Source organism: Cottoperca gobio, chromosome 21, assembly GCF_900634415.1.
Source record: "Cottoperca gobio chromosome 21, fCotGob3.1, whole genome shotgun sequence".
Taxonomy (NCBI): domain Eukaryota; kingdom Metazoa; phylum Chordata; class Actinopteri; order Perciformes; family Bovichtidae; genus Cottoperca; species Cottoperca gobio.
Window position 1 is genome coordinate 20,161,369 of NC_041375.1, and position 14,778 is coordinate 20,176,146.

The 14,778-nt window shown below is 39.2% G+C and overlaps 1 protein-coding gene across 7 annotated transcripts in view; it reads right to left on the minus strand.

The window, feature by feature from the left end:
* The window catches only part of mycbp2 (MYC binding protein 2), a 61,600-nt gene extending 47,486 nt beyond the window's left edge, over window positions 1-14,114 (minus strand). For 6 of the 7 annotated variants that reach the window (XM_029459491.1, XM_029459495.1, XM_029459494.1 and 3 more), the window contains exons 1-8: window positions 13,452-14,113; window positions 11,361-11,436; window positions 4,958-5,173; window positions 3,048-3,201; window positions 2,556-2,752; window positions 1,151-1,393; window positions 432-503; window positions 5-101 (exon numbers count right to left, since the gene is read on the minus strand). In XM_029459491.1, the coding sequence (XP_029315351.1) occupies window positions 5-101; window positions 432-503; window positions 1,151-1,393; window positions 2,556-2,752; window positions 3,048-3,201; window positions 4,958-5,173; window positions 11,361-11,436; window positions 13,452-13,723 (1,327 nt within the window). In that variant the 5' untranslated portion in view covers window positions 13,724-14,113. Of the gene's footprint in view, window positions 1-4; window positions 102-431; window positions 504-1,150; window positions 1,394-2,555; window positions 2,753-3,047; window positions 3,202-4,957; window positions 5,174-11,360; window positions 11,437-13,451 lie in introns of all 7 variants that reach the window. The other variant, XM_029459489.1, reaches the window with a different exon arrangement.
* Window positions 14,115-14,778: the final 664 nt, after the last annotated feature.

Below are 14,778 nucleotides of genomic sequence, written 5' to 3' on the forward strand. Positions count from 1 at the left end.
GCACCTGGCATGTTGACAGTCCCCTCATGCTCCAGAGTCTCAGGGTTGATCTTGATGGCCGACATTGTGTGGTTACATGAATCCCGATACAACAAGAACCCCTGAAGACACAAAACAAACACTGCTGCTGATCGACAATCAGTAAGGATGCCTAACTGAAGCCTTGCAGCTTACTAAGACAAGTTATTAGTACGAGAAGTGTACTCCCTGTAACATTCATCAAGAACAACACGTATTTAAAAACAAAGTTTACAGCTGTTAAGATTCATCGGTCAAACACCAAACTAAGCACTGAATGTAAATAAGCAACATCCTTAAAGTCACACAGAAGTCAACTCTAAGTTCAAACGTGACCTGAATTATGTACGTACTCAAAGCCACTTCACTGAAATGTATGTGAAGAGCATCTTGATGAAAGCTCCACTACTTACCTGAGCAAAGCCCAGCCATGATCTCTTCTCCTTTCGATTCCTGGTACGAGACGTAGAGTTGTACACGTGGCCCTGTGAGGCATTGAAGAGACATGAGCAGACGACCACAAACACTGACAAATCCCTAATGTAATGTTGGCAAATGAAAAATGAGCAGATAACTACAAACACTGGCATTTAATGTTGGCAGAAACACACACAAAATATTAGACAAAGTCATCAACTTCTTTACAGCAAGATCATTTTGTTTGTATCCTTGTTCTCTACTACGAATACTGCTGCTAGAGGTGTATCTGTGTTAGCCTACCTGCATTGATATATGGTTGGAGAATATTTTAGAAACATGTGTCAGTATAAACACAGTTTAACTACATACTCCAAAATGTCCATAAAGTTGAATAAACACCTCTTTAAACCTTCATGAAGGTAGAATTTATTTGCAGGACTGTAAGTTAAAACCGTGTTAGTTTTAGCTTAGTGTACCTAATAAACTGGCAACTAAGAATTTATATAGCTGCTGTCCTGTAAAAACCCATGTATTTCTAAGACGTCAACTTGTCCTAAGCCAAGAAAAAGCAGACCTCCTTTAAGATGTGTGACGAACCCTAAATAATCCGCTTTAACAGTTTATTTATCTTAAGAATTAGGAGACTTTTCTCAACCCACCCAGTGTGGTTATCAATCAACAGCTACAGCATGCAGCTTTAAGTGTTACATACCCGGACAGTGCCACTGTATCCAGAGCCCACTTTGTAGAGTCCATCCTTGCAGAGCAAGTACAGGAAGGAGCCATCAGTCTGTAGAAGACAGCGCTCGTCCTCATCAATGGCCACCTCTTTCAGGATCCACTTGTTCATCAGGGCCGCGCGCTTGATGCCATTCCCAAACCAATCCTGGATTTGAATCTTTCCCACCAGGACAGCCTGCACACTCCTCTGTAGGGCGTTCAGTATGGTGGGCACCTGGTGAGGAGGGAAAGGACGGTGATGAAAATTAGCAGAAACCTCTAATGTGACATAATGGGGGTGCATTTTGTGAAGTGGACCGTGTACCAAGTGGGGACTGGCTTTGCTGCTGATTGAGTCAAATTCACATATTAGTGATCGAGGCTGTGGTGACTGGACATATTTGACCTTTTCTAATTCTGCCTGAATGCATTTTCACTCTCACATTTTTCTCATATCACTCACACACACACACACACACACACACACACACACACACACACACACACACACACACACACACACACACACACACACACACACACACACACACACACACACACACACACACACACACACACACACACACACACACACACACACACACAAATAAAGATGAGTAACCAGGAAAAAGAACACACACACAGGGGAATAAATGTGTGAGGCTAAAATCTCTCTCTGCAGCCTTAGCCAAGTGTAGTAATTGTATCTGTATGCAGGTAAAGGTGAAACATATTTATGGTTCAAAGACTTTCCACAAAATTAAATGGGAGGTGCTTCCTGTTACTGTTACTCCCAATGGTAATTAATAAAAAAACGAAAACAGAGAAAGAAACAAACTAAAGATGGACGCCAACAGAAGACCAGCTAATTGGCAAAAGAATGCAGGCAGGGTAGAGTGGCTTGACATTTTCCAAAACTCAATTTATGCAGTCTAGACAATGTCCCGAGTCTCTCTGCTCAGAGGAAATGCATGGTGGAGCCAGAGGTTACTTTATCCTTCTACAAAGCACTTTGGTGATCTAAATCATTTCTATAGGAAAAACTTGAAATAATAATGGAGATGTACACAGTTCCTGGTAGATGTGGTTTAAACATAACAATACTAGTTCAATTGGGTATTTAAGAACTATGACATTCCAGTTTAACCTGTATCCAATGCAAGCATCAGGAACACCTTCAATTCTTCTTCCAAGAAAAAGATGTTTGTTCTACGCAAGATAGTGAACTGAACAGGAAAACAGTAGTTTGGATCGACTGAACCATGAATCCTATTTGTCTTCTTTCATCACGTGTTTTACACACGAGTTCCAAAGAAGCATAGTGAAGTTGAAGAACACAGAGAACATTGTAGTCAAATTGCCAAATGCAGTCTCATTTATTTAAATTGGTTAATTACCTGTATCGTCTGGCACGCATGGCTGCCATTGTTGGTGAGGATGGCAGAGACGGCCTGCAGAATTTTGCCAGTGTCTCCCCAGGCCACCACCAGACTGAAGAGGCAGGCGCAGGACAGAGCCGTGATGGCCTGTCCTGTCGGGTCATTAGGCCCTGTGCTCCGGACAGTGGTCTCCAACAACAACTGGAAAAGAGAGTCTGAGGGAAGTGTAAAATGGTGGGCAGGTTAGACATTTGTAAAAAAAGAGAAAAAGTTCTGTGTGTCAATCAGGCTGAACAAAACGAATCGTAATATAACGCAGTCCAATACAACACAGCAACTAACTACAGTCTCAAAATGATCATTAGGCTGCAACAACACATCTCAGACAGGAGCGATAAAACATGAACATTTTAAGCTTCACAAAACAAGATTCGTCAAAGCTATTGCATTGGATTCCATTACAGTGTATACACCTAATTAACTCTTATGTGTGCGCATTTTCAGCCTTACCTAGCACATCAGGAGGCTCAGTCTGAAAGCCCTCAGGCTGTTGTCCCTGCAGCATGTCCAACAAGGCCTGCAGGCTGCGCAGGCACAGTGAGGGGTGAGAGAACCGAGTCTCTTTTATCAGCTCAAATACCCCACACAGGCCGATGCCAATGATCTGCACACACACAGAAGGAAGCACATTTTATATGAGCTAATGAACACCATGCTGTCATTCCCCAGCACCAAGTCTATCTAGCCTAGCTGCAATACCACTTTATACAGCACATGAAGATGAAACATAATGAGTAGTTTTAAAAACAACGACCCATTTCTGTCAATTCTTTAGGTTTACACTTGCCTTGTTAATATTGTTGATAAAAACAAAGTATTTAATAAGTATTCTAAATAAAACTGAATTAATTTAAAATGTTGTAATAGCATAACCTCATCATCCTACAGTAAATCAACCAACATTTAGCTGGGACCTCACAGTGTGTACAGTCACTAGCACTGTCTTCAACATCCACTATTAATATTTCGTATAAAGATGGGAGGCTGGCCTAGAAAAAAGATGCTGTTCTCCATCTCTCAGTGTGGCTCGTTAGTGAATCAAATTACGATCCAATGTTTCCTCCTATCTTTGTCAAAGAAACTTGTTTTGTAACAAGAAAATGAAAGCTTAGCATCATAACTCATTCCAAGAAATTTCCAATCTGAAAAAATAAGACACCAAAAGCTGAATACATATACATGAACAGATATGCAATTAGATATTCTTGATTTTTAGGCTTGTTAGATTTATGCAGCTGGCATAATAATACTTTGTCAAGGTTTACAGGCACTCTGTCAGTGTTACTTATTTGAAACACACACACACACACAACAAAAGATTTGGCTTGAAATTAAAATCACCCCAACATATTTTATCATAGCAGCCAATTTAATTTTAAGAGGATAAATGGATACAGCCTTCCCAGTTTACCATAATGACGACTAAAAGTTAAGCATATCCATCTGTGATATTCAGCTACAGTATGTACACAGCAAGCACAGAACACAAATTGAAATCAACATAAATTCTCTAAACAAACATGCACACACACACATATATTTGTTAAATTACTGCGCTGCCTGTCACACTGTAAGGACGTTGTGTCCTGTTGGAGTGAGCATTTTAAAAAGGAGCATGAGAAATAGAGAAGTGTGGCATAATTCAGGTGATTTGAAGGCATCTCTGTAGCCTGATCTTATATTACGGTTTTAATGTCTCTTAATTGTGTTTAAAGCAGCTATTTCAGCAGATAAAGGGAGGTATATTTTTTGATATTTCAGATAAAGCTAAACTAATATGACTGCGTAGGATTGTTTTTGACTTGTGTAATACAAATATTTCCAATAACTCCAAGCGTTATAAAGTCCTAAAGTCAACATTTGTTAAAAAAAGATAGATGTAATAATTTTTAAAAATCATAAATATGATGATTCAAAGCTTGATAGACGCGTCAAATGCAAAAACAATATATATATATATATATATATATATTTAGTACAGCCATAAAAAACAGTACTCCGCTCTTAGACAGATAATTAGGAAGTGATTGTAATTACAGATGTAATATTAAATCGTATCCCAACTTAGGAGCAATGGTTAACATCTCAAAGGAAAACTGACAGCCCTGATATGGAGTAAGAAAGATAAACCGGGCTGGCACATAGAGGAGAAGAGGGAGTTGGGGAAATGGAGCAGAGGCTTTTATCCTCACAGGAAGGGGAAAGTTATTACAATTATAACAACATTAAAAAGGATGAGCGCAACACACAAGCCAAGGAGATAAAGGATTGTTGCGTCCCTATGATAAAGGGCACAGGCTGCCTCTCAGCTTGAAATCTGCTCCCCCCCCCCCACATTAGCAGTCGATGCTACCCCCTACCTTTGGCAGCTTCACGGCTGGCTCGCGGTACTCTTCCTCCTCCTCGCTGTCTGAGTCGCCGCTCTGCACCGAGCTCCTGGAGGCCAGCACTAGGGAGGCCTCTCTCTGCTGCCAGTCCAGCACACAGTGCCGCACGTTGCAGTAGACATTGAATGCAGATGGGTTGCTGTGCAGCTTGATGTCCGGCACACAGAGGGCTCCATCTAGACTCTCAGCCTGTGGAAAAACAGAACGTGGAGGTGGTCAGCAAGTATGATATGACATCTGCGATTAGCCATTTAGCACATCCTATAGTATGACTAATTGTAAAGAGTTAGTCGGTTGTGTTTACACTTTTAGTTCGGTTACCTTTGGCCACTAAAAATATATCTCACTTTAAGTCTTAACATTTTATCACCTTTAAAAGACATAATTTAGGGTGCCCTGGTAGCAGACCGCACAGCAAGTTGCAGCAAGTCTCTTTGCCCATTTCTAATCTTTCTTCTGTACTATCAATAAAGGCAAAAAGCCAAAAAACATAATCTTTACAAAAATACACAATTTAGAAACAAAATAAAACAAGGTTGTCTTGCAGACAAAAGCAGAACATGTATATTGAGAGAGCAGCAGGCATGTTCCTATTAGAGCTCTATTGAGCGGATCTTTTTTGTTCAAAGCCTGGAATTAAGCTTTTATAACATGAGTTGTAAACATTATGACACATGGACAGGCAGTTTTATTTCGGGTTGTGTCTCCCGACTGTTCGTGACTCATGCTGTTGCTTAAGAAGCAATTTCAGACTACATCCACTTATGACACGCCTAAACAAATAAGTGCCTACTGACCACAGTAAGTGGGGTACTTTCTCATCTGGCTTTATGAGAAAAGTCGCATCTGAGAATCTCTCAGAAGCAAAGGTTCCTAAAGCTAAGAGACTCAGATGTTAGCTGTTACATTTCACTTCACAACGTTATATAACTACAGGTTGGGAGAGTAAAACCTCTGTTGAGCACAGTTAGTCTTTATACAGTCGTTTGTGTCCTCATGTCTATTCATGGCATGAAATGACTCCTAATTTTGCTTGGACTCCTCCGGAAGCTCACTTTTGTAAACACACACACTGGGCATGGCAAGTGTTTACCCATTTCAAGATCAGCTCAACACAGCTTTCACTGTTACAAAATGGCTTACCCAACATTTTACATAACTAATGCAGAAACAATTTAGTTGTCTCTGGGTTAACCCTAAGGGAAATCAAACTGTAGAAAAAGCTCAAAAAGAGATTTCCTAGAAACAATACAACCGAAAATTAAACATATATTTTTTTAGCTAATCCCCCAATTAAAAGGTTTTTACATTGTCATTTGATACATTATTATTGTAAAATATCTGCTATAACCACCATTTTGTGGAGTTTAGTTGGTGTTGTTGTTGTTGAATTGTATTCCTTTCTACTCAGATGTTTCTAATAGAGTCTACCTTCATTGATGTAAATGAGGTAGACAACCCAAAAGGGGAGATTTACAATAAAATCATTACAGCTAAGCTTAAGCATTTACATCCAAACATTCGTTATGATCATAGAAACCACACTCCACAGAGAAACTTGATAAGGTAACTAATTGATAAGCTTTCTCATCCCAGCCAAGCAATGCATTTTTAACTACAGTCCTGAGGCAACCTCTAGAGAATCATATTGATCGATTGTGCCTCTCTTGCAGTGTTGCGCTTTTGGCAATCACAAAGGGTGATGTCATCTATTTGGGGAGAAAGGTCATTCATTCTCAGCTCAAACCAGTGGGGAGGATATTAGCTCCCCTCTCATCTAACAGAACTGTCCACTGCTCTCCTGCCTTGCTGCTAGTGTTGCATGTGAGACCAAGTGACTGGACAGCATTCACAGAAGGAGCACTAACCCAAACCCAAAAAGCAAGACTGAGACAATAGGTTTCGTGGGACATGAAAGAAAAACAAAAGGGTTAAGTAGAGCCCAAAATACCTTTTAACGTTTTTTTGCACATACGAGGAAAGAGGGTCCCCATTTAGAAATGGTGGGTGATTTGTTGAATATCTTTATGCATGCAATATGTTGTTTGGAAGCAGTTAGTATTTTTCTTTTACATGCATTTTACCTATATTTAAGATACTTGTTCTATTCTAAACTCTTAACACAGCAAACAATTAACCAAATACTTTCTGCTCAAAACCACATTGTGTTCATGAAATACATTTCAAAATGCAAAATGACTTTCTCTGCATACACTAACTGTCAACACACAGCAAACACAAAGTGTTTTCTATACAAGAGGAATAAATAGCTCATAGCTTCAAATCTAAATGATAACAGTTGATGGCATTACAAAAGCTGCATTACTTTTCATGTTCTACTTCTACCTGCATACAATAAACAATATGAAATCCATTGTTTCATATAATTCAGTTTCCTTTCAATGTAAACCTACATTGTTTGGTTGAGTGATGGATGTGTGCATTTCTGGCAACGTCATACGTATTTTATAGACTGTGACAGAATTACTGCAGTAAATGTATCAACAAAAAAATCCAGCATACATGGCTTTTAGTTTCGAATGTGTGAAAATAAAATATGGTAAAAGAAAAGTTGTGTTTAGAGTTTTGAAAATGTGACGAAAGGATGTTAGCGATTTAAAAAAACAAAACAAAAACGCTGTTAAATGACTTGTGTGAGCTGAAGGAAATGCTTGTAAATGGCGCACATCTGTATGTTTATACATCAAGCCCCTCGGAACAGCACTGGGCTGTGAGGTAAATTTGACGTAGTGGCTATTGCTGGATCATGTGACCCACACACTGCCGCAAAAGGACTTTTCCCAATACAAAGTCATTACAAAAAGGGCCTCTTTAAAACAATCGATGCAAGGAAATTACTTTTAATCACCAAAACCTGGTCTGTTCAATCCAATAGAATCAGTGAATTATTTCCATAGTGAAACACGATAGCGTCTTCCGACCCACCCATGTCTTTCCAACTCTATGCCTGATTAGGGTGAGCCATTTCAGATATGTTGTACTACATCTTATAGGTTTCATCTTGGAAACCGAACATGAAGCAGCTGAAACATGGTCCTCGCGTTGCAAATGAAAATTGGAGTTGACAGGTTTCACTAGAGCTAACAGTTTCCAATTTAAGACTGAACAAATCATCAGAAACTTGTCATTGAAAGCGGCACCTTCAAGCTATGTCATGATGCACATAAGCCGAAGCAGACACAACTAAGCAAAGCCTGATGACCTGCTGATGTTTTGTGGTTTCTTCTTACTTTGTAACAGCACCAACTCATAACCCAAACATGCTTTTCATGTGATGGTTTCTTTTGTGTTACGATCTGCATTTCACTGATGATTTAATGGCCATCTAAAAGCTTTGGAGAAAGCTGGTATAGAGTCCCTGACCGCACTTAGACAGCTACACTTTTCAGACTGCTGGCTTTTACGGAAAAAGAAGAAGAGGAGAAGAAGAGTGCTGTCTTCCAAAACAGAGTATCACGCTCAGTGAGTTTTAGTTTTTAGCATATAACATGAGAAAATATGCAATCTATCAACAGGAGAACATTCATATTATTAAAAGTGATCTAATAAATCAATTGTGGCTTTAAAAACAGAAGATTTAACCTTTGACTAAACAGAATCATGTGCCTACCCATGCCCATGGCTACCATTTCTGTTTGGATTAGGAAACAGAGTTGCAACTTTTTAAACGAGTTAAGAAATTGTTGCAATCATGCAGCAGACATAATATTTTTCATCCAGATGGTTAAGAGTATTTAAAGATTCTAGTAATACCTTCACAACAGCAGTACGTTTTTGTTTTTTTAAACGACCTTCTGGGTTTTCCAAACATCACTGCATATTTATCTTTGAGGGAAAGACATGCTTGACTCGAGTGAAACACTAAAGTTAATACCCGAGCGGCACAAACTAGGTTTCTAGCCCTCATACAGAACAATGGCAAATCATTTAAATTCTAAATTGTATCAATTATTTCAAAAGTGAGACGCAGTACAGTTTAACTCGATCCAACTTCCACTAATACACAACACCAGTTCTCTGTCATAACCACTTCAGTTTACCCAGGCGTAGCTTGCTGTGCACCATTGGTTTTGAGTACATAATGTTTTGCATAGAGTACTTCCTTTCAACACCAGCGTCCCAGGCTTGAATCTCCTCACATACTAGTTGCCAGTTTAGACAATTCTATTTTTTTAGGTTAGGGATGAAGAGTTCCCAGAATTCCAATAAGGGCCCATGATCATGGTTGGATAACAGCATGAATGACTAATGTATTACGTACTCATAGGTACTTGATGTCCACTTTATTAAATATTTCATGTGCAGATTGATTTTGGAAAAATATACACAAGTAGAGATGCTGCTGTAAAGTAGGTTTTAGATTAGATTGTGTATAGTCTGGCATTATTCTATTGGATACATCATTTTGTAACATTACATAGGCCTGGCTATTATAATTAAATTTTTTGAAAAAGACACATCCCGCATCTGCTCGTACACAAGACGTTACATCACCCTCTTCACTAGGATGACAAGTGCTTATGTTGGGGGTTTTTTTGTTCCGACTCCACTTTCACATATTTATAAGCACAGAAGTAGACAAAAGGGGGAGAAGAGGGTCTTTGAAACCACACTGTCTGACTGTGGGGCGTGACAGAGCAAGAGAGAGCACAATACAAACAAATATAGCATGACTGCCAGCCTTGTCCATTCTCTGTCTCTATAGAAGATATTCTGCTGTTCCAGGACATCAACTCACCAAACAAGTCAACCTGAAGAGAACTTAACTGCCTAGCCTACTCTAGGTTGAATGTCCTGTCTGAAATGGTTTTGAGGTGAAGGATGACAAAGCAGTAGAGCCTCCATCCTCCTATGCTACGATCACATTAGAAAGATCTGTCTTGCCTTTACCTGTCAAGCAGCTGGAAATAAACTGTGTAATAAAATTAAATCCAAAACACTGGCTAACAATATTAGAGGCCAACCACAAAGCAGGCTGCTCTCTTTTTTCAGAGAAAAATAGCCAGGAAATGAATCAATATAATCCGAGTGGATTATACTTGTTGTCATAATTTGAAGATCAACTGGTTACTTTATGTTGTCTGTGCAAAGTCTACAGTCGAAGCAAAAACACAACCACGTCCACTGATACAGACGAGGTTCCCTCTTTGAACGAAGGAGATGGAGGCAGGCAACTGTTGCCGTGGAGATGTGGCACACATTAGGTCGCTCGGCAACAGGCCATCATGCAAAAGCCAGAGCCACTCTCATGTGACTCGGTTTCTGCCTATCCATCTCCCCAGCTTCATACGTAGATGGGCTTCCTGTCACCTGACCAGACGCCACTAATGACAATAAAGTTTTTTTTTGCCAAACACCTTCATTTGGGATTTGGGCTGCAACGAACGATTATTTCTATTACAGATTGAGCCGATTGTATTCTCGATTCATTAATAAATTAGGCTATTTATTCTATAAAGTGTCAGAAAATTATGAAAAAAGGTTCCTCACAGTTTTATAGTTTATAGATTATTTTTCTGTCGATTGACTAATCAACTTGTTGCAGCTCTAGTCAGGATTTCAGAGAATAAAACTTCCCCTTTAATCTCATCCTCAATCGGTTAAATTAATTAGTAAAGAGTGAAACCAGCTAAATTCACAGCCTCGGGGGGCTGTGACAGTTGCAAATTAAAACTGTCAATCATGTTGTTCTCATTAGTATACAGAGAAAATGCAAAATACTAAATGTAGGTATTTAATTAAAATGCTTTACATCAAAATTGAGAATGTCTTTATTGTTGACCTTATCATTATTAATATTATGATTTGAATCTTATTATTATTTAATTAGTTTTATTTCTTTCCTATGCTCTTCCTTAATTCACCACTTTCATACATGCACACACACACACACACACACACACACACACACACACACACACACACATCTCCTTTTCTTCTTGTTAACTAACAAAATGTTGATAACTGTCCTGTATTCACTGTTTTTGTCTTCCTCGTGTTGTTCTGTTAATGTTTTGATTTGCCTTGTAATAAACAAAGCAGTGGTAGAGAGAACGTTAGGCATGACTATGGCCCACTAATAAATATTGTACCTTTTTGCGAATCAACACTGTAATGATAAACATTGTGTGGTGTTATGCATTGTGTATTTATTGAAAGGCAAAAACAATTTATGCTATTTTATATTATTGTAATGTTTAAAAACTGCCATTCTACAATACAGCCTTGGCTTCACAACCCCTCTGAATATATGAATTAATTATATCCATATATAAATACAGCAACAGTAGCAATACGTAGAAGAACAAGTGTAATAGTTTGCAACAATTGTTATAGACAATAATGCATATCTTACCTTTGTTCTTGATTTAACTTTTGACTTGACCTTCTGTCGCCTTTTCAGTTTCTTCTTACTCAAAGCCTTCTTTCCCCTGAAAGTATACAGAGATCACTGAGTATTGCAAATTATCATATTGTATTACAAGCTTTGTTACAAATATGATGACGTCAGGAGAATGGGAGGTAAAGCTCCTAGTCGTCAACACATTCTTCTTCAAGGCAGAAAAAAATAATGATCCATTCTTTAATTTGTACAATAGCTGTTAAAATATTGAATCCATTCCTGGTGTCTTTCATGGTAACCTCCCCTTCAAAGTAATTGCGTTGTTCAAAGAGTAGTACACCCTTCTTAACTATCAGACTTGTGTAGCAGGTGTCACAACATTCAATGTCACTCATCTTGACAAAGCCCCAAAACAAGAGCAAGTTTGGTTTCTCAAAAAATTCATATTTTGATGCTTTTGAACTCTCAATGAAATCTGTGTTTTGCAGGGCTTTATGAAAAATAATCACTTACAAATTAGGCTGCCGATGACTAGGGACCAAAATAGAATAACATTACTACTAAAAAAGAAAAGGCAGTGCATGAATTAGTAATCATTATTCATCATTACTAAATACAGAAAAGCAATGCATCTCGTCAGGGTTGGAATATGGAGAAACAAATGTAGTTTAATTCCATTACTCAATAGTGCAGCTGAATATTGATTTCTAACGGCTTGTCATCATACAGTAGCTTCAAATTGTAAAACCATTTGATCACACAGTGACAGTTTGCACAAAATACCAAACCAAAACCAGGCTGACAAAAATATCCATCTGATGTTTACAATAGTAGGTTAATATCAACAAATCCTCAATAGAGAAAAGAATATTGTTCATGCTTTAAGGGGCTTCTGAAACAGTTCCCTAAAAGAGGTATGTATCCCTCGGAGTACAATCTGCACTGTATGTACAGGCAACATATTTCACCATCAGATAAATAAAGAAGGATTGTTGTCAGACAGGGTGGTAGTTCAAAATAACATCAAGGATAAACATCTGTATAGAGCTATGCATTCAGGAGAAGATGGTTATGAAAACAGTATGACGTTAGATACTTCGTGGGGGGGGGGGGGGGGACAATTCAGTTTGTGAGGGAGGATGCTGAAATGATCCAGCTACTCTGTCTACAACCTGACAGACTGAATGACGTAACTGTATTACCCGTTTATGCCAGAAAAGCAAATGAGTTCATCCTCCTCACCCATACATGTCTAACATGTTATGCCATTTTGTGTGTGGGAGCCATATACTGTATTTATTATGCATGTCCTGAGATTTAAAAATAAATCGTTGGATTTACGTTAAAATAACCTGGGGAAGGGCTGATGCTCCTCAACGTTAGTAACGTCAAACGTTAGCTAGCAATCGAAACAGTGACGCCGTTGGGCCTAGATCCACACAGCTCACTATATCAAATTATATTAAAAATGATTAAGAAACGTAAATTATGGTGACAGCTCAAGCAGTGATTGTTTAAAAGTGTTTAACCAATAATTTAAGTATAACTCGAGCTGTACGTTTGTTTACGTTTAGGTGTGTAACGGCTATATTGCTCAAAACAAATTGCTGTTATGACAGTTAACGTTAGCCAGCTAGCTTGTTTTGGATACTCAAAGCCGACAGTGCACTTCTTCGAGACTGTATGGCCCAAGTGGGTAGGGATTTTATGTCAGTGACATTGTGTTAATGTCTACCGAAATTACAATACCCAGAGCACACGGGGTGCAAATCCCTTGAGCAAGGGTGAACTAACGTTAGCTTAGCTGGCTCCGATAAGCTAGGGAAGTCAAAGCCAAAATGCTACCTAGCAAGACGACTACTTCAAGAGGGAGCACCCACATTCTGGAGTTTCTGGCATGCTGTTTGTAGTTAAAACAATGATTTGTATGACTACAGTCTGCCTAGCTCAAGAGTCAGACATAACAATTAACTTAGGTGTAGCTGGTGTTAACTGACGTTCCGCTAAGCAAGGGTTAATGTTAGCTTACGGTAGTTAGCTCAGTTAGCCCCACAAATGACAGACCAGCCTCTGCGATATCTTTATTTTACGTTAACCACTCACCTTCCTTGATTTATCCCTTGCTCTTTATCATTGATAGCTGTGGTATAAATCCGTCTGTATCTTTCGGCCAAAGCTCGCCCTGAGAGTAAAAGCTGGTACCGAGTCCGACAATCCGACTGGGTTCCGGGTGTCGGACAAGAACCCATTCCCGAACCGATGGTGGAGAGCTCGGCTCCTGCTCCAGTAATGACCCTGACACCCAGCCCCATCGACGGCGATGAGGAGGGCAGAATCCCTCCACCGGCGGCTGCTGCCGCAGCAGCACACATCATCGTTTTGGAGAACAATGCATATATCACACAAAAGATATCACAGCTAGAGAATATTTAGCCATCAGATGCAATCCACTTGTCATTAAATCCGCCACACGTCACATTATTTGTCCATTCCAAGTTGCGGAAATACCACAATTAGCATCCAAGGTCCCCAGTTATTGTAAACGCAAATTGTAGCCAATCTGGTGGTGCAACTACGGTCTTCTGATCCCGGCCACAACGTCAACACGGTGCTTGTCTCCCGAAAATATCTCTTCTCAAGCCATAATCAATTTTCTTGTAGAATAGCAGACAACGTTAGTTTCCAAAAACCGCCTTGTCGTGTTTCGGTTTCATTCGTTCCTTGAATATTTCTTGACCCCAGAGAGGCAGCACCCTCAGTTGGTCTGCCATCTTAGCTCCATCATCCCTCCCCTCCCTGGCTGAGTGTTGCGTCGCTAGCATGCCGGGACATTTTCATACGACCATAACCGGGCGATGCTATCAGTCATTTTTTTTAAACAATTATCTCCCTGTACATACATATTCTAATGCATAGTTAATAATAAAAAATCGACAATCGTTAATGTGAAATATAGCATGATAGACAGAAGATATAACTATATAGGCTATCTTGCACTGTGAGCACAGTTGGAAGCTGGACATTTAATTTGCAGAAGTCTATACAGGGCCCCTCCCAGTTAGATCTAAAATTGGCACATTCAAATAACATTTAAAAAAGCATAAAAACACTGAAGCTCCTGTTTGATCTTTAAAAACAGTGTTGCATTGTGTCAAGAGTGCTTTGACTCCATAGCTCATAATTTGTTCTCTGCTATTACCATTTACAATCAATGTACTACTGTTACATAAGCAGCTGGGACCCTATTCACTATATTGTACTTCCCTCTCTAGTGACCATTGCGTAACTATACAATATTGGCATTTGATCTCAGACATGCCTTCTTAAACAGCTCATTAGTTTGACTCCCCGACTGTATATATAGAAATATCTTTATATACAGTCAATGGTTGCACAAGGTTTGCAGTCATCCATTGATTAAATCTTAGTG